Source organism: Orcinus orca, chromosome 12, assembly GCF_937001465.1.
Source record: "Orcinus orca chromosome 12, mOrcOrc1.1, whole genome shotgun sequence".
Lineage (NCBI taxonomy): Eukaryota > Metazoa > Chordata > Mammalia > Artiodactyla > Delphinidae > Orcinus > Orcinus orca.
In genome coordinates this window covers 15,580,412-15,607,693 of record NC_064570.1, presented here as the reverse complement: position 1 = coordinate 15,607,693, position 27,282 = coordinate 15,580,412, and the positions used below count along the sequence as shown (strand labels likewise).

General features: G+C 38.6%; 2 protein-coding genes across 14 annotated transcripts in view; one reads left to right on the top strand and one right to left on the bottom strand.

Moving 5' to 3' along the window:
* Window positions 1–11,669, top strand: part of PCMT1 (protein-L-isoaspartate (D-aspartate) O-methyltransferase) — a 48,333-nt gene extending 36,664 nt beyond the window's left edge. The window contains exons 7-10 of one of the 4 annotated variants that reach the window (XR_007470428.1): window positions 2,776–2,945; window positions 9,201–9,344; window positions 10,292–10,372; window positions 10,877–11,669. Coding sequence is in view for 3 of the 4 variants with exons in the window: in XM_049695157.1 (XP_049551114.1) it covers window positions 2,776–2,945; window positions 9,201–9,344; window positions 10,877–10,889 (327 nt within the window). In the remaining variant the exon portion in view is untranslated. Of the gene's footprint in view, window positions 1–2,775; window positions 2,993–9,200; window positions 9,345–10,291; window positions 10,373–10,876 lie in introns of all 4 variants that reach the window. The other 3 variants (XM_049695157.1, XM_033405113.2, XM_012536823.3) reach the window with 3 other exon arrangements.
* Window positions 1–27,282, bottom strand: part of LRP11 (LDL receptor related protein 11) — a 65,741-nt gene that overhangs the window by 7,027 nt on the left and 31,432 nt on the right. The window contains exons 6-8 of one of the 10 annotated variants that reach the window (XR_007470426.1): window positions 20,289–20,384; window positions 6,739–16,205; window positions 167–6,076 (exon numbers count right to left, since the gene is read on the bottom strand). Coding sequence is in view for 8 of the 10 variants with exons in the window: in XM_004263717.4 (XP_004263765.1) it covers window positions 16,051–16,205; window positions 20,289–20,384 (251 nt within the window). In the remaining 2 variants the exon portion in view is untranslated. Of the gene's footprint in view, window positions 1–166; window positions 16,206–20,288; window positions 20,385–27,282 lie in introns of those variants that run through there. The other 9 variants (XR_007470427.1, XM_033405080.2, XM_049695155.1 and 6 more) reach the window with 9 other exon arrangements.

Below are 27,282 nucleotides of genomic sequence, written 5' to 3'. Positions count from 1 at the left end.
CCCCAACCTGCAAGTGGTTTTTTTTGTGTGTTTAGACAGTTATGAGAAGCTGAAAGTTAGGGGATTTGTTCTGGTCACTGACTTTTTATTCACTGGCTGAATGACCTTAGGAAAATCAGCTATTTTCTCTGGCCCTGTTATCTGTTTGAAAAAAAGACCAAACCAGTGGTTTTAACATATTTTAATTGAAGTATTAGCATGATGTAGAAAGGTGTACAAGTCATAAATGAATAACGGGGCTGCTACTTGGAAGTCTTTATGAGGAACAGTTAGCCCTAAGCCCTAAGAAAATTTCTGAGAACTGAAAGACATAATTCTATAGTTTGAAAAGATCTTTTGAGTGCCTAGTACCATGAATTTAAAAAAAAAAAAAAAGCCACAATATCACCATGAAATTTCAGAATGTTACAGATAAAGAGAATATTCCAGAAGTTTCCAGAAAAGCAAAATAGATAATCCGTTGAAGGGTCAGTAATCAGAAAGGCATCAGACTATAGAAAACCAACATCAGAATGAACAAGTCAGAGGCAAACCATCACAATTCTGAATTGAAAATGATTTCCAATCTTGAATTCTATACCCACACACGTCACTAAATACATAGAATAAAGATAATTTTAGATTTGCCGATCTCAATCTCTGTCTTTAAAAATATTCCACATACTGTTTCACAGAATACTTCTGGAGGAATTGCTTTAATTATATCATCAAAAAATGAGGGAGTAGAGAGAGAGCAGGAAAAACTGAAAAGAAGCAGCCATGGTATCTAGGAAGGTAGGAAATTTTGTTCAAGAGAGAGGTGGTAAGAGTTCCCAGGATTCCAGGATTATTGCAAAGGAAGTCCCAGTATGAACGCTATGCAGCAGGCCTGGAGAATAACCAGTCCAGATTTAGAGCAGAGGAGGAAGGTACTAGAAGCGAGCCTACCAAAAAAGAAAAAAGAGCAGTTAAAAAAAAATTTAAAAAAAGGAAGGCACTAATTAGATAGATTTGACTGCGTGAAAATTTCATTAAGAAGCTGGGAGGGTACCAAGATTTAGAAACAGTTACAAAGAAAATTAAGGGAATGAAAAAAGAAAAACCTTCAGTTTTTAACTGTAGGGAAAACAGCTATTATATAAGAAAGGAAACAATCATTGGGTACCTCTTGGCTCAGCTGCAAATTACATTTACACAGTCATAACTGAAAATGGTTTTAATAAAAAATTATGATATTGGTTGGATTGGGGGAAAGGAGAAGAATACAGTTGGCCCTCTGTATCTGAGGGTTCCACATTCAAGGATTCAACCAATCATGGATCGAAAATACTCAGAAAAAAAAATTCCACAAAGTTCCAAAAAGCAAAACTTGAATTTGTCACACCTGGTAACTATGTACATGGTATTCACATTGTATTAGGTATAATAAGTAATCTAGAGATGATTTAAAGTATATGGGATATATAGGTTATATGCAAATATACCATTTTATATAAGGAACTTGAGTATCTGCGGATTTGGGTATCAGAGGTAAGGTCCTGGAACCAATCCCCCTTGGATACCGAGGGACAGCTGTTTATGTATGAGAGCTTAGTCCTCATCTACCACATAATTTGAAATAAAAGAGGAAATATTATACAGCATGGTAACTATAGTCACTAGTACTATACCATATAATTGAAAGTTGCTAAGAGAGTAAACCTTAAAAGTTCTCATCACAAGAAAAAAGAACTGTAACTATGTGTGGTAATGGATGTTAATTAAACTTACTGTGGTGATCATTTCACATTATATACATATATCAAATCTTTATATTGTACACCTAAAACTAATACACTATTTATATGCCAATTATATTTCAGTTAAAAAAAAAAAGACATGCTTTAGAAGTAAGCACTACAAAAGAAGACAGCTGAAAGGATTTAAAATGAGTGGATTTAGGGAGCAAGACTGGAGTAGTGGGAAGAAGCCTGCTATTTTTTCATTAAAAACCTTGACATTTAGAAAATTAAAAGGGAAAAAATAAGGTAGACTTGCTGACAACAAAAATTTTATTTAAGGACACCCTTCCTTGGGATAATACTATCCAAAGTAAGGTTTCTTCCTTACTGTTTTTGATCAGTGGTCATCTGTCAGGCTACATTCAAATTGTGACATACGACTTAAAAATTTTCTGACCAGAGGGGCTTTCACTGAGTAGTTTTGGTTCTTCATTGACAGGGCGTCCTCATTCTAATGCTGCAGAGACTCCAGCCCTACCTTCCTTCGTCATGTCATGGTGCCAGTAATCCTAAATTCAGTCATAAAACCAAGGTTCCCTTATTTTTGGTTCAGTGATGCCTTAAATTCTTAGATAGGATAGGGATTCCTTGCTGATTTTCTACACTTCCCCTCCTCCCCTGCAAACTATAAAGATTCAAAATAGGCATACAGGAATTGAAATTTCCTGTTCTGCCTTTGGCCTTCCCAAGAGGATAGTCCTACATTATGTGGTTCAACTCAAACATTTTGAGCATTGCAGTTGTACCAGGTACTGTGTTAGATGCTAAGGGCACAAAGATGAATAAGACACAGTCCCTGTCGTCAGAACATTTGTACTGTAGTAGGGAAGGTCGGTAGGTAAATGAGTGAGTGGGTAATTGAGTAACGAGTTTAACAGTGGAAGTATGTATGTACTAAATAAAGTACATTTCTGCTTTCTGCCCATGGACACTGAAAGTTGTGTATAGTGATGTAAAATGACTATTAACATAAAATCTATAGCTTGGTGTACATGTGCTCTTCTTTTTCTTTTAGCTAATAGACCAGTTAAAGCCTGGTGGAAGATTGATATTGCCAGTTGGTCCTGCAGGTGGAAACCAGATGCTGGAGCAGTATGACAAGCTCCAGGATGGCAGTGTCAAAATGAAGCCTCTGATGGGAGTGATATACGTGCCTTTAACAGATAAAGAAAAGCAGTGGTCCAGGTGGAAGTGATTTTATCTTCTGCTCTTTCTTCTTCCACACATGCAAGGTGAAAGGGTGTGGATTTTAAGAGATTAGACTACAAGAGCTGCTTTTTCGGTTGTCACCTTTGTGCTGCTCCATTTTAACATCAGAAATTCACTACATTAAAAATGTAGAAAAGTTTTGCATGGTCTGTCCTTTTGATTTAACTCATCTTTGGGAAAGGGGGGTGAGACTTGGTTGGCACAAAGGTGTTTTTCTTTTTAAAGAGGCTTTCAGCCACACTTTCTAAGATTATTTTAGTATCAGCCACTCTGTTTCTATATTTGCAACTCATTTTCATAGCTGTTGTACGGTCATGGAAACAAAGGCTGTCATCTGAAGAGAAGGGGTCATCATTTCCTGCCCCAGTTCATATCTATTATACCATTGTTGTAAAGAGAAAGAAGGGAAAAGATACTCTTGTCCCAGTTTTCGAAGGTGTCAGAATCCCAGAGAGGACATTCTCCCTCTCAGCTTGATTTCTCTCTTTCCATCAGGTTCATAGACGTCTGACAACCTGTGCCTGTTTTACATTCCACTCTTATTTCAGAACCACTATAAGGAAGAAACCCACCATTTTATAGAACAGGCTGGCCAATTTTTAAGCTACTCTAAGTTCCCGGGGAGGGGAGGGGATTCTGTAAGTGAGTGCCCAGGTCTCACACACCTTCCCAAAGGGCCAACAGCATGTAGCATAATCTTCAGTACAGCATGGCTCATCTTAACACCCACTTTTGTTTCTGTGTCTCAGCATAATCTGGATATTTCGTTTGAAGCCAAGATTTCTCTTTTTCCTCTCTTCCTTCTTTCCCTTCCCACTCTCTCCAGTGGGAGGGAGTGAGATCAGTAAGTAAGAGTGACATTAGCCAAGTCTACTTGAAATTAAATGCCAGAATAAGAAAGGCCTTACTGCTTCCTTGTTTTAGAATCTACTTTTATTTGACAGAGGTGCTTATTTTAAGATGATTTCTTAATAAGTAAACTGGTGATTATAGGTTTAATAGACCTCTCAGTTTTGTTTTCTGGAAAGAGGAAAGGCACCTTTTGAATGAATGGTAATGGCAAAAATGGTAACGAATCTAACTCAGTTTGTTCAAAAATGAGTTCTACTTTTGACTAATTTTGATTGGCCATTGCTGGGATACCTTACTAGGAATTGCATTTTAATTCTTCACCTAATGTAGTTATAGCTATTTTCTTTGAATTCTAACTGGAGCACAGCCACTTCTTTAAAAAAAGTTTTAAAAAGCTATCAGTCTTGTCAGTTAGAATCAGATATAGTTACGAAGTTCCTTTTGCTTCTAGTCTGGTTACATAACTACATAATTGTATGATTGCTGTATAAAAGGGGCAGACATATCATTGAAATTACTGAAATTTGGTATCAAGTAAGAGTTCAGATTTTCATTAATAAGTTTAAAATTTCTCCTTTTATACACATTATTAGTACCATAATTTAATGATGAAGGAATTATAAAAAGGATTTTAGTTTTTATAACCAGAGGCGGACTCAGCTTGAAGCTAATGAAACTTAAGCTTCAGGGCCCTCACTTGCTTTGGGTCCTTCATGGCCTTATACCAAATTTTATATGCACAGTCTTATTTTTAGCCTACCTTTTTGTTTTCCTTCATAAAGAGGTTCCCCCCTTACCCAATTATATAAGCTTCAGGCTTCCACACACCTGTATTTTACCCTTGATAAGACTAAACTATTTGTATTAAATTTAGAATAATTTTTAAATCTATGGACAATTGTTCAATCATTTACCAAATATTTAAATATATATATACACTTGGTTTTCTTTTGGGCCTTCAACTTTTTAAAACATTGAGCAATTTTACATGTATGCATCATTGGAAACTTTTCTTTAGTTGTACTAGGATGACTTTCTAATTTTTTCTATTGCAAATTTTCTGTTCAAACACATTTTCCTATATCCAAAGATGTAGTTCTAATTACAGAGATAATCAGTTACTTAGTTGTAAATCATGAAGTTTAAAGAATATAAAGGTAAAACAAAATCTGGAAATGAAATCGGAAAAAAACAACTGCCACATTAAAAAAAAATTTGTACTGAAAGAAATTACTAGAAAATAGGATGTTTGAAAGGGTAAAACATCAACGGTCAACTTAAAATATTAAGAGACCCTAAGTTGCTATTTCTGTTTGTGTTCATAAACTATCAGTCAAGGTCACAGGCAGGAAACAGAAAGTGTGCTCAGCTAGGATTTTGAAGTGACTTTAATGAAGGGACTATTCAAAGAAATATGGGAAAGGTTATGGGAACCAGTAAAGAATGTGACATACCCAGGGACCAGGGGTTCCCAGGGTGATAGTAGGAAGCTGTTACCACTCTAGACCTAAAGGTAAGGAAACAATTTTACTAGAACCCACTGAGAGCAGGGACAGCAGAAGCGGGGGTGGGGTGTGGTCCCTGACAGAAGCTGTAGTGATAGAGGGAAGCAGCTACTCCCACATCTATGAGTCACCTCAGTTTTCTCTCCTCCCGCCCTCTTCTCTCTGCCAGGGCATCGTATGGGGCAGAATTAACTGGAAGTCAGAGAGGAAGAGGCCCTGTGCCAGATGTAGTCTGAAGTCAGCTCTCACCACCTCTTTCCTTCCCCTTTCCTCCCATACAGCAAATACCTCTGCTGCTTTTTATTTTAAAATAATTAATTTTTGGCTGCGTTGGGTCTTCGTTGCTGCATGCGGGCTTTCTCCAGTTGCGGTGAGCGGGGGCTACTCTTCATTGCGGTGCGTGAGCTTCTCATTGCGGCGGCTTCTCTTGTTGCAGTGCACTGGCTCTAGGCACAAGGGCTTCAGTAGTTGGGGCACGTGGGCTCAGTAGTTGTGGCTCGTGGGCTCTAGAGCGCAGGCTCAGTAGTTGTGGTGCACGGGCTTAGTTGTTCTGCGGCATGTGGGATCTTCCCGGACCAGGAATCAAACCTGTGTCCCCTGCATTGGCAGGCGGATTCTTAACCACTGCACCACCATGGAAGTCCCCGTCTGCTGCTTTTTAAATTTAGGTGTGGAATAGATTTGAGAGGACATCTAGTTTTTGTGTGCCCTATTTCTATCCCCGTCAGGCTAATCTATGCGTAAACTGTCCTAGACAGGAAAAAAAAGAAAAAAGCCTTTATTTTAAATTGCCTTTGGAAAAGCAACATGTAATACTTTTCTTTGGCAATTTGTTCTGTTGTTAAATTTGTTAAATATTTTTCAGTGTGAGGACCTTCTTAATACATCATTAATTCAACAAGTGTTTGCGTGCCCACTATGTAGGCACTGCTTTAGGGCCAGGAATACACAGCTGTGAATTTGAAACTGACCATTTTCGTGGAACTTATAGTCAAGTAGAGACAAGACAAACAGGCAATTAGAGTGTGGTGTGTTGGCTCTGCCTTGAGGGCGGTAGGGAGGGATTGTTTAAGCCAGGCAGTGAAGCAATCAGAATTCCATTTCAGAAAGATAATTCTGGCAGTGGGGTAGAGAGTAGATTGGAAAGGGACAAAACTAGGGTCAGAAATAGGAGGTATCTGTAGCAAGTCAGGGGTACAGTGATGGTGGCCTGAATTAAGGCAGTGGTGGTAAGGATAGAATGTGGTTAAAAAGGGTTGCCTACATTTTCTCATCTCACATGAGAATTATGTAGAAAGCTCCCTAGTCAGTTTCTTGCCAGGCTAGATGATTTCTGTTCTTTCAGAATTTCTTCAGGATTAATTCAAGAACTCATCCTCGTGCTTTCTTACGAACATTCTCTTGTTTCTCACCAGCTTTCCATCCTTCTCTGACTGAGGCATCCAGAGCTAGTTGGAGTGCTCTGTGAGAGTGAGATCCAGTCTTATATCGGAAGGTGTGATAGAAACTAGATGGAAAAAAAGAGAGAGAACTTAGTGGGCCTGCTGAATTCTAGTGCCAAATAAAGCCCCAAACTTGAATGTAGACTTTTGTCCCCTTATACTTGGAAAAATGTTCCTTGCAATTTTGGTGGATTAATAAAAGGGGAGAGAATGTCAGAGAGATAGGCTATAGACTTAGAATCTGTGGTATGATGTTCAAGACTATAGATATTTAACAGTTGTATTAGTTGCTTTGTAAACTTAATGATTTCTAAATTTGTATTTTATTTTATACAAGTATATTTATTTTATATATCTAGAAATCAACATTTTGTTAATCTTCTGGTAAGTTTTATTTTATTTTTGTTTTTAATAGCCACAAGAGTCAAAGGAATAAGTCCATTTCTGGTTTGTGAAACTGAGGAATGTTTCAGGGTTCTCATTCCATAAGTACTTCGTCTATCGATGTCTTCTTAAAAGTGCCATGTACACATGAAAAAAATGTTATGAATTGACTGGCATTTCTAGGATTGACAGTTTAGGTCCTAGGATATCCAGCTGATCCTGTGTTCCATATTGTTCTATAATGTGCTTTTTAATTTCTTTACATGTGTTACAGCATTATGACATATTTTACATCCTTAAAGGCAAGAATGTATTCTGTTGCTTTTGGAATTCTTTTTATGTCTCTCATAATGCTTTGTACAAAGTTAATTGTACAAAGCTTTTATTACCTCAGAAAGCCCATTGATTAGAAAATGTTCATGGATTTTGATTGTTATTTCCTGGTAGTACATATTTTCAGTTGTTCTTGATAAAGAATACATAATACTAAATGTTAGTAACTTAGAGTTATTAACCTAATAATTAAATTATGTATAATTACTTATTATACAATAAAGTAACAAATATTTAGTTATTAATCTAATGAAATATTAACACATATATACAATTTTAAAGAGCCTTTTTAGAAATTTAGGATGTACTCTTTTATTGTAAATGATCTATGCATGTAAGTCAGATAAAGAAAAATATGGTTATGTAGAATTTTAAATATTAGGAAAAATTAATAAGGTTAATGGATTTTGGAGTCTTAGGATGTGACAAGGTTATACTTGCCATGGCAGCAAATTTTTGGTTTTCTTTGGCACCCTAAATGTTACAAACTCAGGTCTGTAAACTTAATTTCTTTTCCTTTTTTTTTGGAGGGGGTGCTATAAATTGCCTTCTATTTGTTTTCAACAATACTGTTCCTGACTACCAAAGTAATGTATATGCATTGTAAAAATAGGAAAAAAATACAAAGAATAAAAGTCACCCATAATCCCAGAATCTAGAGGTAACCTCTTATTAACATTTTGTAGATTTTTTCTTCTTTTATCCATAGATCTATATAAATCTCTTTTGTAATCCTGAGATCATATGGTAGCATTATTTTGTAATCTCTTTTTATTTAATAAAATGTCATCAACATTGTCCCATATCATTAAACACTTTTTAACAATATGATCTTTTCCAGTTTTATTGAGATATAATTGACATATAGCATTGCATTAGTTTTAGGTGTACAACATAGTGATTTGATAGATGTATATATTGCAAAATGATCACCACAATAAGTTTAGATCTTACATCCAAGTCTTTAATCCATTTTGACTTAATTTTTGTGTGTGTGGTGTAAGATAGGGGTCCAGTTTCATTCTTTTTCATGTGGCTCTCCAGTTTTCCCAACACCATTTATTGAAGAGACTGTTTCTCCGTTGTATATTCTTGGCTCCTTAATTAATGGACCATATATGCATGGGTTTATTTCTTTGTTCCATTGGTCTCTGTGTCTGTTTTATGCCAAATACCATACTGTTTTGATTACTATAGCTTTGTAATATAGTTGGAAATCAGGAAGTGTGATGCCTCCAGTCTTGTTGTCCTTTCTAAAGTTTGCTTTGGCTATTTGGAGTCTTTTATGGTTCTATACATGTTTTAGGATTGTTCTATTTCTGTGAAAAATGACATTGGAATTTTGATAGGAATTATATTGAATCAGTAGATTGCTTTGGGTAGTATGGATATTTCAACAACATTAATTCTTCCAATCCATGAGTACGGAATATATTTACATTTATTTGTATCATCTTCAGTGTCTTTCATTAACTTTCTATAGTTTTCAGTGTACAACTCTTTCACCTCTTTGGTTAAATTTATTTCTAGATATTTTATTCTTTTTGATATAATTGTAAATAAGATGGTTTTCTTAATTTTTCTTTTGATAGTTTATTATTAGTATATAGAAACAACTAATTTTAGTTGTCATCTGCAAAAAGAGACAGTTTTACCTCTTTCTTTCTGATTTTGATGCCTTTTATTTCTTTTTCTTGCCTAATTGCTCTGGCTAGGATTTCCAGTACTATGTTGAATAAAAGTGGCGAGAGTGGGCATCCTTGTCTTGTTCCTGATTTTAGAGGAAAAGCTTTCAGCTTTTCACCGTTGAATATGATGTTAGCTGTGAGCTTGTCATATGTGGCCTTTATTATGTTGAGGTACGTTCCCTCTATACCCAGTTTGTTGAGAGTTTTTATCCTTTTCCCTTTTCAAAAAAATTTTTAAATGGAGAGGATATATACTGTATTGCTGGGCAATAAGGATATTTATTGACAGAATCCTTAATGCCTTGCAACAGGTAAATAAAATGTAAAATTATTTAAAAAAACAACAATAGTATCTTTAATCTATATTTTAAAAAGCACAAGTGAATTTAATTTATGAATAGAGCACTCTGCAAGTGAACTCTTTGAAGATTAAGTACTTTAATGCTTGCATGAATTTAAGTAAAAGCTGTTTTATGAGAATTACAGTTCTTAAATTATTTGGAAGAATATATTAAGAGGAACAAGAACTGATAACTTATCATTAACAGATAATCCAGTGCTGTATGACAAAGACAGCTGATGGGAGAAGTCATTTTACAAATATTTTCTTGCACAATTTATAAAATTCATATTTTATAGAAAATACTGTACTGGCCAATAATCCCTTAATTCACCACTTACCTGGGAAATTTTAGCTCTTTATTTACCTTCCCTTCAAATTTATTTTAACAGCTTTTAAAAAAACTTTAAAATTTTTATTATAGACAAGTTGCAAGAATAGTACAAAGAGCTCCTGAATCTCTTCATCCAGAGTTATCGATTATTAACGTTTTTCCACATTCCTTTTCACTCCCTCTTTCTCTCTATATATACATATATGTAACATTTTTTCCTGAGTCACTTGAGATTTAGTTGCAAACGTCATACTTATTTACTCCTAAAGTACTTGAGTCTTTAACAATGTTTTTTGTTACTCAGATTACCCTCAAATAAGAAGCTTTTAGGCTTTTCTGGTAGCTTTATTTTTTCACTTTTAAGAGCTTTATTGAGGTATAATTTATATACCATACAATTTATTTTAGACTGCATTTTTCTTCCTTCCTTCCTCTCACTGGCAGTTGCTGGTACAGTGCTGCACCTGGCTGAGCGAATGGTTTCTTTTGGAGCTGATAAAGCTGTCTTATGAAATCAGCTGACAGGTATATTATACCTACAGATGATGCGTTTTCTCACAAAGAGTTTGGGTTGAGATTGACGCACTCGACAATTGCTAACAGATACCCTAAACAAAAGACTAAATTTTTGTCCAATTTTGTGAATGTAGCTGTAAAGAATTATCTGAACTCTAACTACTCGTTATTATTTTACAATACATAGTATTAGCAAGATCCTGGATCTAAAAGTTACCATTTCTCTGAATATTTGGTCTTGAAGGAAGAAAGTTACTTTTGAATTAAAAAATAAAGAATTCAGGTCCTTTAGTTTTCATTCTTCATTCTGGAGTAGCACGAAGGATGTCTGAAATGGCTGATTTCCATTTTTGCTTTGACTTGGATCATTTGCTCAGTTTTGTTTTTGTTTTTAATAATGCTTGGGGATCAGTGTATTTTTACTTATTTATTAGTTGTATCTAAACTATTAGAAAGCCAAGTTTTGTAATATGTAACTCCTACTTATATATTTCTCTCCTTTTCCCCCACCAGGGACGAACTGTAAAAGCAACATCAGCTTGACCAGTATATAATATTACAGTGGATTGCTCATCTCAGTCCTCAAAGCTTTTGAAAATCAACAGCATCACAGCTTGTGTTGGACTTTCTTACACTATTTTCAGCATGAAAATGTGTGGTTTTGTGGGGTTTCTAATTCTTCAAAGAGGCACAGAAGCCAAATTGGTAGAAGGATGCAAATATAAATTTGTGTATTATTACTTTAACATGCCCACGTTTTACTTTAAATGTTAAAAGGAAGGGTTCTGCAAAATGGAAAACATAGTTTGTGAATTGATTTTGAGGAGTGGTTTTTCTTTTCTTAGACACTTAATTCTGTTCAGATGTTAATTTATCAGATTGCTTTTGTGCATCAGGTAACACCACCATTCATAAGTTAAGATTCTTGGTTTTTGGGTGTATGTTAGATGCTACTAAGAAAATAGAGATGAGCTTCCTTTTTAAAGCTTTTGATGTGGTGTCATAGAATAGCATGTTGTAGATACAATCGGCTGCTTTGTTACCTTAAAGCTAAGCATTTGTAAATATTAAAACTTAAGAAGATGACAGGTGATGTCCCTTAAAACACTCAGCTGTTCAGATTGGACATAACTGACATAGTTCTTCCTTTCTCTCTTTAAAAATTCTAGGAGCTCAGTATTGTTTTTCTGTTTCTGATTTGCTGCTCATAATGTATATGGATTTAACATGCTGTGTAAGCTGCGTCCTAGTCACTGAACAGTTGATGCAGTGCTGCTTTGCCAAATAAAGTTAAAAGTGAAAGGCATTGGCGGTGTTTGAACATAGAAGAATCGCGTGTCCACCAGGTACACAATGCCAAGATCACAGAGAAAAAGGTGGTTTCTCTGATGCTCCATTTTGTGAAATCTGAGCAGGTTAAGAGCATTAATCTAACTGTACATTTGTGGAATGTGACTACGTTTCTCAAGGACAAGAACTACACCTCATTTACTATTTTTCTTTGCTTAACACAGGGCCTCTTGTAGATGTACAATAAATGCTGAATGAATGAAAGGGTGAATGAATGCACTGACTTAATGTCAAGAAAGAACAGGGTTGAGGATAAATTTACCAAAACCCATCCATTACCTATAAATAGATTTATTAATATAACGACTGTAAAATGAGTTTCTAAGAAGGCAGTAACACGTTGGGATCTTGCTTAAATGTTGTAATTTTATACCTTTATATTAGGATCTTAGTTTTTCTAAGGGTTCTAGAACTTGAAGAGATATAAGCTCTAGAGCTAGCAGAACTAGCACTCCCAGCAAAGCCCTTCCCTCTGCTGTGTGCAAGTGTGTATGATTCTGGCAAACAGATCCTTCGTGAGGGGATGAGGCACCTCCCCCCACATCTTAAGTTAAAGTCTTAAACATTACTTCTTTGAAAATGGCTTTAAAAAAATTACGCATGCATGTTTTTACCAGTGTCTCTTCTTGGGCAGGGTCTTAGGCACAGGAAACTTGCATTAGTTGGTGGCCAAAACTTGTGAATTCATTGCTGGCTTCAGTTTGCTGTTGTTAGTGTTGCTTCTGGACTCAGGCCATGAACGCTTTTGATCCAGGACTCTGTCATTTGCGGGCGGTAGTTTCAAACATCAAGTATTCTTTAGGACTTTAATTCTTCAACTTATTCACTAGTCTGTATCCTTCCTAGCTATTATCGACATTTTACTCTATGTAAGTCCCTTTGTTAGGTCTTGGGGATAGAAAAAGGCCCTTACTCTCAAGAAGTTTGCAGTCTGGTTGAGGGGACAGTTTATAAATCTGATAAGACAAACCAAGTGGCATCTGATTGGTACAGACAAATGCTATGCCAAGCATTGCTCTTGGACTTTAAACTTTTTGAGTTAAAATTTTTAGGGACTTCCCTGGCGGTCTAGTGGTTGAGACTCCATGTTTCCACTGCAGGGGGCACGGGTTTGACCCCTGGTCAGGGAACTAAGATCCTGCATGCTGTGTGGCATGGCAAAAAAAAAAAAAAAAAAAAATTTTTAAATGTTGAATAAAGAGGAATGGATTTTAGGGGAGCATCAATAAATGTGTAAAGATGGAAATAATGAATCTTAATTCTATCTATGAACTTTTCTCTTGAAAAGAATTGAATTAATATATGTTTTGGTCAGAGAAGAAACGTCTCTTTAATCTTTAGTATTCATAATTTCTAAAATATTTTAGCATTTCATTTTTCCTTATTAGAAGGACTTCTTTACATAATATGAAGGACAACAATAAAAACATTTTTAAAAGTTCCAGTCTAGCGAGGTCCTGTTGAAACAAGGTGATTTTTACAGATTTGATTTTATTAAAGCCAAATCTAGCTCTCAATTAAGAATTAAATTAAGAATTCTATTTTCTAACGAGGGTTTCAACCCTTTCCCAAGTAGTATTTAAAAATGACATTTGGGTTAAAAGTATACATTAACATTGTACAAATACTTTAGATCCCATTGCCCTAATTTTTGAAATCTGCGTTGTTCAAAAAAAAAAGTTGATTACACTTTTTTTTTTTGCGGTACGCGGGCCTCTCACCGTGTCCCCTACACCGGCAGGCGAATTCTCAGCCACTGTGCCACCAGGGAAGCCCGAGGCTTTATCTTTTTAACTGACTTTGTGTTGCTGGGGCCAGGACTCTGAGAAGTGCTCCCTCACCTTAGTGCCTCCAGAGTGCTGTGCTGGGCCGGTGAAACCCTCCCCTCTTCCTCATTCTCTCTTTCCCCCTCTTCCTGTTCTTCTCTTCCTTTTCCCTTCTTGCCTTTCCTTTTTCTTTCCTAACGTTAGATGAAGTTCTATGGCTGCTGGGTCTCAAGAACTCTTTCTCACTTGGGTGGAGTGTCCCAGTAGGATGGGCATCACAGAATAACACTTTTGGTCAAAGGGCAGGTGATGGCAATACTGAGGGCACCTTAAGCATAAGAGGCAGCAGTCCAACGGCCTAGGGCAGCTGAGGACATTTGTATTTGAATTCCATGCCCTGAACACTTTTTACTGTGCCCTTTAAAGGACTGCCTCACACTGAGTAATCTGTTTTGCCAGCATTATTTGTTTATTTTAATTTTTAGGTGATTATCCTGTCAGGATTTTGCCTAGAAATTACCTTATGGATCAAAGAGCCTGCAGAATTTCCCTGTTAACACTACTGTATCAGTTTTAAATCAATAGTAAAAAGGATTATTTTCTAGGGAAAAAGACCTATGCTGCCACCGTTCAGCATCACGAGAGAGGATGTACAGTAAGTGTATCAGTAGCCCAGGAAGAAATCCAAATTCAAAATTCCAAGTGTGGTTTCTACTGAATGTGTCACTTTTGCACCATCATAAAGTAAAAAAAAAAATGTAAGTTGAAGCAACGTAAGTCAGGGACCATCTGTACTAGCAGCTATGATTATATTAAAAGGTGTAAAAAAAGGCTTAGGAATATAATAAAATTTATTAAAGAATACTGTACATATAGATATGGGACATCTTTTATCAAGTGTTTCAACACCATGGCAATACTAAATTGTGTTTAGTTTCTTCATGTATAAAAGATGTGCTGAAAGATGCATGCCTCATCAGTTTTTATTTTATTGGATATGGCTATAGGTGACATCCTTCTATAGAAAAACAAACTGCACAGCATCACATACAGAGTACAGACATCTTAGGTTCATTCACACAGTCATTTCTCTAAACTCCTTAAGGAGAAATTTAAATCTTTGCTCAATTCTAAAATTCATGCTTGAGTTTCTTAGGAAATAAAAATAACCAATTTCTTTGTTTTCCTAGAACTAAGTAACTATCCATTTGTTAATGTATATCTCTGGCCCAAATTAAGTCTTTGCTAAAGGAATAACTTACATCAGGTTCAGTCTAAAAATAGTTTTCTAGAGGGTTTTCAAGTATTTTAAAAGATTTGCCACTTATGGTAAAAAAAAAAAACATGTGACTAGGAACATCACATTATACATTCCTCTCAGTAGAATAATTTCTAGAATGTGCATAGTCCCAGCATTAAGCAATGGTGGAAATAATATGCCTTTAAAATCCTACAGATTAAAAGGTAAAAGATGCTAAGCTAGATGCTGGTTTTCTGTAAAGATGAATTTGTGCAAAACTCCCTTATGCTCTGGGAGTACATAAGCCTGGCACTAGCTGTGTGCACATTGTAACATTTTAGAGCATTAAATAAATAACGGAAAAACGGCATCACTCCACTGAATGGAAGAACCGCTGATACTTAAACACGTGACATTTTTACAAAAGCTGTACCCAGAAATCCATTCAGTGTTCTGTTTTTCAATTTGAATGCAGTTTTTTTCTTCCATCAACACATACTAATGCTGAAAACCAGTGACTATATAAATGAGCAGTGTTGAGCAGATACAAGAACTAATCATCCTCCTTGCTCATTTTTCCCTTAGCTAGGTTTCTGTTAAAATTTTTGACCTGCCAGGTTCTCTGCTTCCATGACCATGTTAGAGCTATTTGTAATTCAAAGTCTGAGTCATTCTCCTTTGGGAGAATGAAGCAGCCACATACATGACACGATGTCAGGCATTGGGAAGAACTCATATTCACCTTCCCTAGGCCTTACTGACCTGTTCATTAGGTTTATAACTTAGATATTCCTGCCGTGGATAACATCTCATTGAAGGTGTACACTCACTTAAGCTCCATCCTCAGAAATAGGTTTTGAAGAGAAGAGAAAGGAGAACACTGGAAGCTTAAAGTGAGAAATGGGAGGGCCACAGGGCGAGGGAAGTGGGGTGGTATGAAGTGCCAATGGCTGGCTTCTAGAAAGAGTTAACACTGCCTTTCCCAGGAACCTCTAGAGACTCGGAATTTTCTGCCTTGGCTAACTGCAAATTTCTGTTTTTAGGGGCAGCTTATGTAAATCAGAGTTAGATTTGTAAAAGTCTGTAGTCATATGGACTCCTCTCTAAATTTCAAAATATTTCACATACTTCCCAAGGAAAATCAATAACTAAAAACAAAGGTTTAGTATTTGCAGAATCTTCAGGGTTTTCAGTAGTTTTCTTAGTTAAACAGAAGAGGTTAAAAACAAATCAAAACAAAAAAAAGAAGAGGTTATAAATATCAGAACCCAAAATATATACAAATTATAAGTGAAACATGTTCTTGCCCTCAGCTATTTAAATTACACTTATTACAGATACATCCCATTTATGAGGTAGTCAGACTCCTCAGATGTAATGGGACGAGCTTTTTTAAGTTTCTGTTTCACCAGCCGTAGTCGACAAGCAACCATGAGAAGCAGCAAAGCAGTGATAGCCAAACCCAGGGCCAGGGGTAGCACTGCACCTGTGCAAAGGTCGGAAATGAACAGGGTAGGTCAGTGGTTAATACCAATAACAGCCACAATCCATTATATGATAAGCACTGTGCATGCACTGTTGTATTTAATCTGAACAACTCAAGTAGGTACTTATAGTACCTCCATCTTGCAGATTAACTGAGGTGCAGAAAGATTGAGTAATTGGCCCAAGAGCACATAGCTTGTAAGCTGCAGGTCTAGGTCTCAAACCAAGAGTTCCTTAAAACCAAACTGTGTACCAGGTTCCTATAAAATTTATAGGCCATCAGTGGGTACAAACGTTGCAGTCAGATTACCCTTATATCCAACTGTAAAGACATTGTGACCACAGGAAATATCTTCATTGCAGTCATAGCTTACATCTATGGATTCATACATGATCATTCACCATTAAAATAAGTATGGACTAACTCCTGATTTCTTGCTCTGGTTAGGGCTTTAAGAAATTTTTGTTTCCTAAATCCAGAGAACCTACTCTCAGCCAGTAGAACCATTATTGAAAACTTGAGGAAAAAAAATCTCTAGTTCTCCTTCATAGGTTTTCTTCCCTGTGGGATTGATCCTAGACACCTAGACTAGAAGCAGCTTTTAGAGCCTTTCAGGAGTCTGGAAGGAACAGTGTGTACCCCAGATCAGTCTTTCTTATCAAGCTCAGCAGGGTCTATTCTTAGTCTGATCTGCTCTGGAGTCAGGCCAGGCTTGGAGATGATATGGTGGAACTATTTTTAGCTACAGGGGTCTTGCCAACTGGTGGAACGAGAGGAGCAAAAACCTCCATTGCATAAGCTGATTTCATAACATTTTCTTTCATTTATTTATTCATTTTGCATAAATTTACAGTCATGTGCCTGACACTGGTAATCAAAGATAATAAAGAGCGCTTTATAGATTAAGTAATTTAATTCTCACAACCACCATATGAGTTCGTACTTTCATTATCCCCATTTCACAAATGAGGGAACTAAGGCATTGAGAATTAAGTGACTTGACTTCTCTCAGTATGGGAGAGTCAGGATATGGCCCCAGACAGTACTGTTCCAGAACTACTGTGGTATACCACTTCTCCAAAAGTTCAATGAGATTGTTTTTTAATGACTTCAATTCTGGGTAGATAGACATTTACATGCAGAGATACAATAAAGTATTACAGTTGCTATGACAGAATATACATGAAGTACAGCTATAAAGAGGAGTGGGCCGTGTACCTGGTCCCCAAGGTCTTTGCTCGAGTGACTTAGATGCGTGATGGAGCTTCCTTGGGGTGGGTGAGGGAGATGATTAGTTTTCCACAGTTTCAAATTGAGATGCCAACAGCCAACCCAGGTGGAATTTTCTCTAGGCTCTTCGATGATTTGGGCCTGAACATGTGGGGACCTTCAGCGTTAAGGTGATGGTTGCAGGGACGAAAGTGGGTGAGACCGCCAGAGAGGAAGGGAGAAGGGGGCCAGGGACAAGGCCCCAGGGAGCAGCAACATTTCGGAGGGCGGACAAAGAGGAGGACCAAGGAGCACAGGAAGAGACAGGTCAGAGAAATGGTCGGCGACCAACGGAGAAGGGAGTCCTGGAAGCAGAGGGACGAGGCTATTTCAAGACGCAAGTGGTCAGCGGAATCAAATCCTAAGGAGAGGTCAAGTGAGGTGAAGCCTGGAGAGGCCGCTGCACTTAGCAACTGGGAATTCATTTACAGGGAGATTGAAGGCTGAGGGATGCTGTTTTGTTTTTTATATGTTTTTAGAGATCTGAATGCATCTAGGGGGATGAACCAGTAGAGATTATAAACACTGGGAGTTAATAAATGATGGAGAAACAGACTTGAAGAGATAAGGAGCTGCATCAAGGTCAGGGGGAGAGACTGACCTTGGAAAGAGGGGACACCTTTTCCTTCAGTGCTGGAGGAAAAGAAGAGAGGGTGGGTACCGACACGTGTTTACATTTGGGGGTAAGTAACTGAGGAAGTTCACTCCTGATAGCTTTGATTTTCTGAGCTTAAAACCAGTCCCAGGTATAGCTGGCCTCCTCTCCAAGACAAGAGGGCCTGGAGCTGAGTACATACTAATGGCATTTCAACCTCTGGTTTCTTTGTGGAATCCTAGGTGAAACTCCTGAAGAAGATTCTCAGGAACAGTCTGAGAGTTCAGTCTGGGTTCAGGAGGGTGGGATGAGGAAGTTGCATTAGCGACTCTTGCTACAAGACAGTCTTTTGGGTGAGGCCAGTATTCCCGTAGAGAATTATGAAAGATAAAAATCTGCGATAAACCAACAGTCTATAATTTGATTCTAGAGCTGGCACATACATTCCAGTTTCCTAATGGCGACTTTGAGGAAAGAAGTTTTGAAAGGGCTAAGTTTGGACCTGAGGGTGCCAGTTCCCCCTGCATCTTCCTGCACTAGCCACAGAAGAGGGATATGTTACAAAGGAATTGGACAAAAAAAGAGACTTTGGTCAACCCCCAAAGAAACCCTGGGAACCCCAAACCATCTTACCAACTGGAACCCAATACCCAGACCCAGTTCTGCTTGTTCAGGGTAGGAGAATGATTAGAGGCTGCCCTTCTAAGTGAGTTCAACTTGTTGAAAACACCAGCGTTTAGGCTGCAGGGGAAGGGAGCTGTTGTGGCTGAAGACCCCAATCCCAAGTCTGGGGCTCAGAGGCAGCTATGGCAACAATAAAACCGCATACAATCTAGGGGAATTTTCTGTTTGCCAAAGTCAGATATGAGGTTGCTGAACTGTCAAATCTGATTCCTGATTAATGCTTTGATGACAAAGAACATGAAGTCTCCCAAAAAATACTTGCTAGGATACTGAAAATTATTCTTGACTTTTAAATACTCAGTTGGCATAGTTTCTTCAGTGTTCTTTAGTTTAGGTAATTTGAGATTTAAAATTTCCCAACCCCTTCTAAAACACATCTTTTCTTAGAAACCAGCTAAGGGGATGAATTGGGTATTCTGTTCCTAAGACTGGGAGTGACACTCAAATATGTAACAATTAGGACAGGCACCGGGCAATCAGAACTGAGGCTCTCTGGATACATCTGGGCATGGGGGTAAGGGGCAGGCCCGGTTCTCTCTGTATGTCGAAAGGCGATGGGTGTTTTTATTCAAACATCCTGGGACAGGCTAAGTCCAGCAGGCCAGCAGCCTGGACAGCACCTAGGTACTTGATACCTGGGTTATTTTACCCATCTATTATTTAAAAATGATACTTGACTATTGTTCAGATATTACAAAGACTACTTCTAGTGTAAAAAGAAAGTTTTCTCAATGTTTAGGTCCATAGCTTAATAATCATATTTTGTTCTCCTAAATTTTCTTTTACTAATTAGTTTATGAGATTTAGGATTAAAACTTACCTTTCTACAGGACTATCTTGAAAGTATTTTCTTTCTAGTTAAAAATAACCCAAATTATGAAATTACAGTACTCTTCTTCCACTTACTAAATATCCCCTGTACCACCTACACTCTTTCACCATTCCTGTTGTCTTCCGTCTTTGTCACTGGAGCACTTGGAGAGAGAACTGGGTACTCTAAGACCTCTGCCCTTGTTGATCACAAATAACAATCACAATAGCCATCATTTATATGGCTTATTGCATGAGCCAAGCGATATGCTACATGCTCTATAATGACCATTCCGTTTATTCTCCCTAACAGCTCTGTGAGGCAGGTATAGTTACTATGTTCATCGACCAATGAGGAAATTGAGATCCAGAGAGAGAAGATAACTTGCCCAAGGTCATCGAGTTAGTGATGGACGAAGGATTTGAACCTTGGCATCTGGTTCTTAACCACTATGTCCTGAGCATCACTCGTTCCACACAATGTTACACCTGGACAGGACTGTAGTGATTATCCAGGAAGCTGAGGTCCAAAGATGTGAAGATACTAGTTCAAGAGTCCCAAGATGAAGTATGATATAGGAGATGAGAATATACTAGTTCTTCTGACCCACAGATCCCTGTTCTTATCATGGACTCTTGCAGATTCATCTAATAACCTCAGCTACAGGATATGTGGCTCCGTAAATGTTTCTGCTCTGCAATGAATTTCCAAGGTAAATGTTTACCTGCTTCTGGGGCTGGGTGTTCCCCTCCTCGTCGATTGCTCTTTGACTCAAAAATATAATTTTCCTCTTTTCTGTGCTTCCCTGAGGAACCACTATCTGTGGAAAATAAATAAAACATATTGAAGGTACATCAGAAACTTCAGGGAACAGACATGAAAACAGATCCTTATTTATTTTTTAAGGATGGACTTAAAGAAAGGACTTACGGGCTTTATTTCTCCAATAAACACAGGCCTATGTTTGATACTAAAACTCGAGATAAGTAATGTGACCAACTTAATAAAGCAGAGTGTGAGGCTAGTGAAAAACCACTGGACAGAGATGGGGGAAAAAGCACACTGTCCCAGCACTTCCTCCCCGACCCAGAGAAGGAGGGAAAGACTTCAGCTAGAGAAGTCAACGGTACTTGGACTTTATACCATGGAATGCAGAAACAGTCCAGACACGTCTTCCTTTAGAAAATGAACAGTGAGCATACATAAGGCACTCAGACATGCTACTTCACTTTCTTACCTCAATGCTGCTTGGCAGGCATTAACAGCTGCATTTTTTTCTGGTCAGACTCAGAGAGGTTCAGCGCTTACCTGGGTTCATTCAAGTAGTCAGTGGGTCATAGGGCTGAGATTTAAACTCAGGTGTGTCTAACTGCTTGTTGGTGGAAACCAGCACTTCTGATTTAATGACAGGTTGTTAACTGTTTACCTGTTTTATTCAGTTATACTACTGAGAGCAAATATACAGAAAGATCAAATCTCAGGATTTTTATCTCAGGTTCTGATGAGCCATGGCTGTGTCATTCTACTATTTGCCATCTAGGAATTCATAGCATTTGTGGGCTTATTATATTGACAGTATGGTAATGAAGGAGTTACCCTCGGGCTGTAGTGTAATTTCAAGTGAGATTTTTGCAAAATATAGTGCTTAATGGAAAGGAACTGGAAATGATCTGCTGACATGAGGAATTTTATGAAGAAACAAACAAAAAAATTAAAGCTTCTTTACTCATATGGCATCAACAGAAATGTTCATAACACCTGCAACTAAAATAAGACTATTCAAAAGTAGCACCTAGGGCTTCCCTGGTGGCGCAGTGGTTGCGAGTCCACCTGCCGATGCAGGGGACGCGAGTTCGTGCCCCGGTCCGGGAAGATCCCACATGCCGCGGAGCGGCTGGGCCCATGAGCCATGGCCGCTGAGCCTGAGCGTCCGGAGCCTGTGCCCCACAACGGGAGAGGCCACAACAGTGAGAGGCCCGCGTACCGCAAAAAACAAACAAACAAAAAAACACCAAAAGTAGCACCTAAAATTCCTTGGTAATTTGTAATAAGAAGTATACATGAATTCACTAAGGATCACAAAATCAACTGCAAAATGGAAAATTGCAGAGTTATTCCAGATACCTACTAGAGCCAGAAAAAGCAATGGTTTAAAATGACCATTGTAGTCACGTGTTAGTGCTGTTAATCAGAAGGGGCTGTCGATACAGTTATTTCATTACGGCATCCTTAATGCTCCTTTTCACCCAGCCCTTCATCCCATCGGTCACCACGTCAGGCAGACCTCTTTTCTGCCTCTCGGCCACACGCAGCCTTAGGTCTCCATCACCTATGCCTCGGGAACTGCAAGAGCATCGTCCCTGGCCTTTCTGCTTTCAGACATTCCTACTGGAGTGTGTCTGCAGAGGCCACTCATCCCACTCCCTCAGCATCAGTGCAGTTAGATCAGCCCATGTTCGCTTCTCGCGGCCAAGGCCACGGCAGGTTCACTGCATTCTACTGTGCCTCTAAAAGACCACGCGTGCCAGCCTAAATACAGCCAATAATTTGGGCTTCCTTCGTAAACTCGAGCCCAACGAGGAGAGGGATGCGTAAGGCATAAGCAATTTCCTGCAGGCTAGAGAACCAGATGTATCTTTCAAATTGATTTCTACCCTTGTCTACTTTACTGTAGTGGTGGAAACCCCACTCCCTCCCAAACAGGGAGGGGAGGAAAAAGAAGAGGAACATCCGGGGTGAGACTGTAAAAGAAGACAGTGACCATCGAGGAGCCAAAGGGGAAAGAGCCAGCCAGGGAACTGCTATTACTGTGGCTGAGCTCCTCAGTCCATGGACGAAAGTGACTGTCCCCTGAGGCTGTGGACACCTGTGTCCCAGTAAGATGGGGACAGGGAATATTGAATCTAGATGATAGGGCTGGCGTAGCACTGGGGCCATAGCAAAGTTAGGCTCTTGTCCACATGGCGAGGTGACTTCAACACCTTCGGATTTTGTGGACCAATGAAAATTCAAAATAATTTTAGGGGCCAATTTAGGGTTGTCAATTTTTAATTTTGCCAAGTAAAGATATTAAAAGAAATGACCATTTACTAAGGCTATCACCTTCACTTCATTGTAAAGTAAGGCTATGTCTAAAAGCCCAAATCATGAAGGATTTAATACATAAAAAGGATAGTTCTTTAAACCGAATAAATTTAGCCTTATAAAAAACTCACTACACTGTGCTTACTTTCCTCATTTTGTCACGGGTGGATGAAAGCTTTAGCATGGACGGTACTGTTCCTTCTCAACTAGCTTTGGGTACGGAAGTCGCTAAATTCTGTTATTATCCTTTTTGACTCAGCCCGTGCAAGATCCCTTGGTCAAATCTTCAAGGCTCTCCATGTTGCCTTCTCTCCCGGACAAGCACTCACCAGTGTGGGCAGCTGGGGTGCCCTGCTTAAGCCATTTTCATTCCCAATTCCATTTGCTCACGCCATTAATTGAAATCTTGGCTTTCCATTTATTCAGATTCTTTCTGCCCATACCTTGGAGCATGACTGAACGCCTACAGCCATCACAAAGCCAGGGCTGACCTGTCCCCTAGGCATGACGGGCACAGAGCTCAGGGCCCATGGCACTTTTACTTTTAGGGGCCCACAAAAAGGTTTTAATTTTTTTTTTTTTTTGGCCACGATGAGAGGCTTGCAGGATCTTAGTTCCCTGACCAGGTATTGACCCCAGGCTACGGCAGTGAAAGCACTGAGTCCTAACCATTGGATCGCCAGGGAATTCCCTTTAATTTCTTTTAAAATCACAGAAACCAGGAAAGTTCCCTGGTAGTCCAGTGGTTAGGACTCCGCACTTTCACTGCCAAGGGCAGTGTGGCCAAAAAAAAAAAAGAAAATCACAAAAAACAGGAATATAATAATAATAAATATATAATAGTGAATCCAGCCCATGTCATATTCATCTCCATACCAACACAGTAATTTTACACACACACACACATACATATATGTGTGTGTATATATATACATATTTATTATTATTATTATTATTTTTAATGGAGGAAGGGGCCCATGAAGTGCCTAGGGCCCAGAAAGTCATAGTACAGCCCTACAAGTAGCCAATCCAACTACTCCAGTGCTCATGGATCTCTTCCTTCTGTGTTTCTAATGCCCTAACAGAAAGTACATACAAGCAGGGCTCAATGGAGCTGTAGCTGCTTCCTGGCTCTGTAGCTAAGACAGAAGGTCCTCGAGCACACAGCAAGGCTTGCTGCACAAGCTATCCTCCCGCTGGGGCTGGTATAAGACTGTTAAGTTAAATCCTGGCTTCATCATTTACTAGCTGTGTGACCTTGTCTGAAGTCTTAAACCCTCTGTGCCTCACTGTCTGCATCTAAAAATGTGGGTAATGATCTGCACACATCATTAGGTTGCTGTAATGACCACAGGAGTGCACAATGACGGGCACTCAGTGAGTACTGTCACCAGTAATAAATTTGAAAGTGGAAAGATCACATGGCTGAGAACTCATGTCTAATTTTTTAAAAGTAATGAGCCAGAAATAACACCACCAAAATTTACCAGTCTCCAATTCTTTTCAGAAGATTAACTGGCTTGTCTTTCATCCAGTGGAAAAATATAAAATACAATCATACCCCGAATATATTATGGGTTCAGTTCCAGACTACTGCAATAAACTGAGTCACATGAATTTTTTGGTTTCCTAGTGCATATAAAAGTTGTTTTTAGGGCTTCCCTGGTGGCGCAGTGGTTGAGAGTCCGCCTGCCGATGCAGGGGACACGGGTTCGTGCCCCGGTCCGGGAGGATCCCACGTGCCGCGGAGCGGCTGGGCCCGTGAGCCATGGCCGCTGAGCCTGTGTGTCCGGAGCCTGTGCTCCGTAACTGGAGAGGCCGCGACAGTGAGAGGCCCGTGTACCGCAAAAAAAAAAAAAAAAAAAAAAAAAAAAAAAGTTGTTTTTACACTATACTGTAGTCTATTAAGTGTACGAAAGCACATGTCTAAAAAAATCAATGTACATACCTTAATAAAAAATACTTTATTGCTAAAAAATGCTAATCATCACCTGAGCCTTCAGTGAGTCGAAATCTTTTTGCGATAGTAACATCAAGATCACTGGCCATACATACAGATGGCCGAGAGGCACATGAAAAGATGCTCAACATCGTTAATTATTAGAGAAATGCAAATCAAAACTACAATGAGGTACCAACTCACACCAGTCAGAATAGCCAACAAATGACAAATGCTGGAGAGAGTGTGGAGAAAAGGGAACCCTCCTACACTGTTGGTGGGAATGTAAGTTGGTGCAGCCACTATGGAAAACACTATGGAGGATCCTCAGAAAACAAAAAATAGAATTATCATATGATCCAGCAATCCCCCTCCTGGGCATATATCCAGACAAAACTACAATTCAAAAAGATACACACACCCCTATGTTCAAAGCAGCACTATTCACAGTAGCCAAGACATGGAAGCAACCTATATGTCCATCGACAGATGAATGGATAAAGAAGATGTAGTACATATATACAATGGAATACTACTCAGCCATAAAAAAGAACAAAATAATGCCATTTGCAGCAACATGGATACAACTAGAGATTATCACACTAAGTGAAGTAATCAGAAAGAGAAAGACAAATACCACATGATATTAGTTATATATGGAATCTAAAATAGGACACAAATGAACCTGTCTATGAAACAGAAACAGAATCACGGACATAGAGGACAGACTGGTGGTTGACGAGGGGGAGGGGTTGGGGGAGGGATGGAGTGGGAGGTTGGGGTGAGCACATGTAAGCTTTTATATATATTGATAGAATGGATAAACAACAAGGTCCTACTGTATAGCACAGAGAACAATATTCAATATCCTATGATAAACCATAATGGAAAAGAATATTAAAAAAAGAATGTATATATATATACATAACTGAGTCACTTTGCTATACAGCAGAAGTTAACACAACATTGTAAATCAACTGTACTTCAACTAAAAAAAAGGATCGGACTTCCCTGGTGGCGCAGTGGTGAAGAATCCGCCTGCCAATGCAGGGGACACGGGTTCGAGCCCTGGTCCGGGAAGATCCCACATGCTGCAGAGCAACTAACCCCGTGCGCCACAACTACTGAGCCCATGTGCCACAACTACTGAAGCCCGTGCGCCTACAGCCCGTGCTCCACAACGAGAAGCCACTGCAATGAGAAGCCTGCCCACCACAATGAAGAGCAGCCCCCGCTCGCAGCAGGTAGAAGAAAGCCCGTGCTCAGCAGCAAAGACCCACTGCAGCCAAAAATAAATAAATTTATATTTTAAAAAACCCCCAATAAACTAAAAAAAAAAAAAAGGATCACTGGTCACAGATCACCATAAATATAATAATAATGACAAAAAAAGTTTGAAATATTGCAAGAGTTACCAGAACGTGACACAGAGACACGAAGTAAGCAAATGCTGTTGGAAAAATGGTACCAATAGACTTACTCAACGCAAAGTTGCCATGAACCATCAATTTGTACAAAATGCTGTATCTGCAAAGTCCAACAAAACGAGGTATGCCTAAAACTGCATTCACCATTTCCCCCTTCTGTCTCTTTCCAATGAAGATGAGAGATTGTTCATCTTAATTCTGGAGAGGAACTCAGGAATGGGACCACCCCTACACTGTTTCCATTTTTGATTTGAATTAACGATCTTATAGGCTTGTAGCTCTCTTGCCACTGGACTTGAATGTTCTAGCAAAAATTCATATAGTGCTAGCAGTTACTGAGAGACATAAATTATATTTACACATAATATCTCATTGTAGTGACACTGTGAGAAGATATTATCCTCTTACAGGTAAGGAAATGAAGTTCAGTGATGTTTATTACCTGGTTGCTAGTAATCAGTGGTACTGGAATTAGAACCCAGGACTGATCCAAAGCAGGAGCTTTTCCACTGAACCATACTGCTCTCAAAGTCACAGCTCTGAGAACTTATAGTCGATACCATATTTATTTACTCATATCTTAACAAATTAATACTCAAATCTAGGCAAAATCACAAATTTACATTTCCTTAGGAAGGTCTGGGACAAGGCTCTACTAGGGATGCAGTAGAGAAACAGGTTAATTTTTCTTGGAAAGGAGACCTTGCCTTGGAGATGGGTTCATTTAAAAAACTATACAATTCATTTTGAATCTTCAGTTGTCACATTTGAAAAGTATTTTCTTAAATGCCTTCATACCCTGGGGAGAGAAAGTCAGTGATACAGGATCTGGGAGAGATCAGGTATTAAGGAGAGGGCAGTGTACACAGGAGACTTCAGAAGACACAACTGTCATGGACTCTAGAATTTCCTAGGGGACTTGCCCTGCCATCTTGGTATTTGAAATGTGAATTTCTGTTTTCCATATTTTTGAAGGAACTGACCATAATTTTCCAGACTGCCTGATTCACTCTTCCTAGACATCAGCATATGGAATGACACAGAAAAATGCCTCACCTCCAAACATCCTATCATAGGCTCTAACCAACACAGCAGTCAGAACAAAACAAGAAAATTCCATCATTTACTTATGCAAATAATTCATTTTGGTAATGATCCTTTTAGAAGGGTTAGGAAATTATTTTTCCCCTCTTCTGAATGATCTATTGTGTTATGTTTATCATGCATAGCTATGCATTCACAGAGAGTTGGAAGCCGGATGGAAGCTA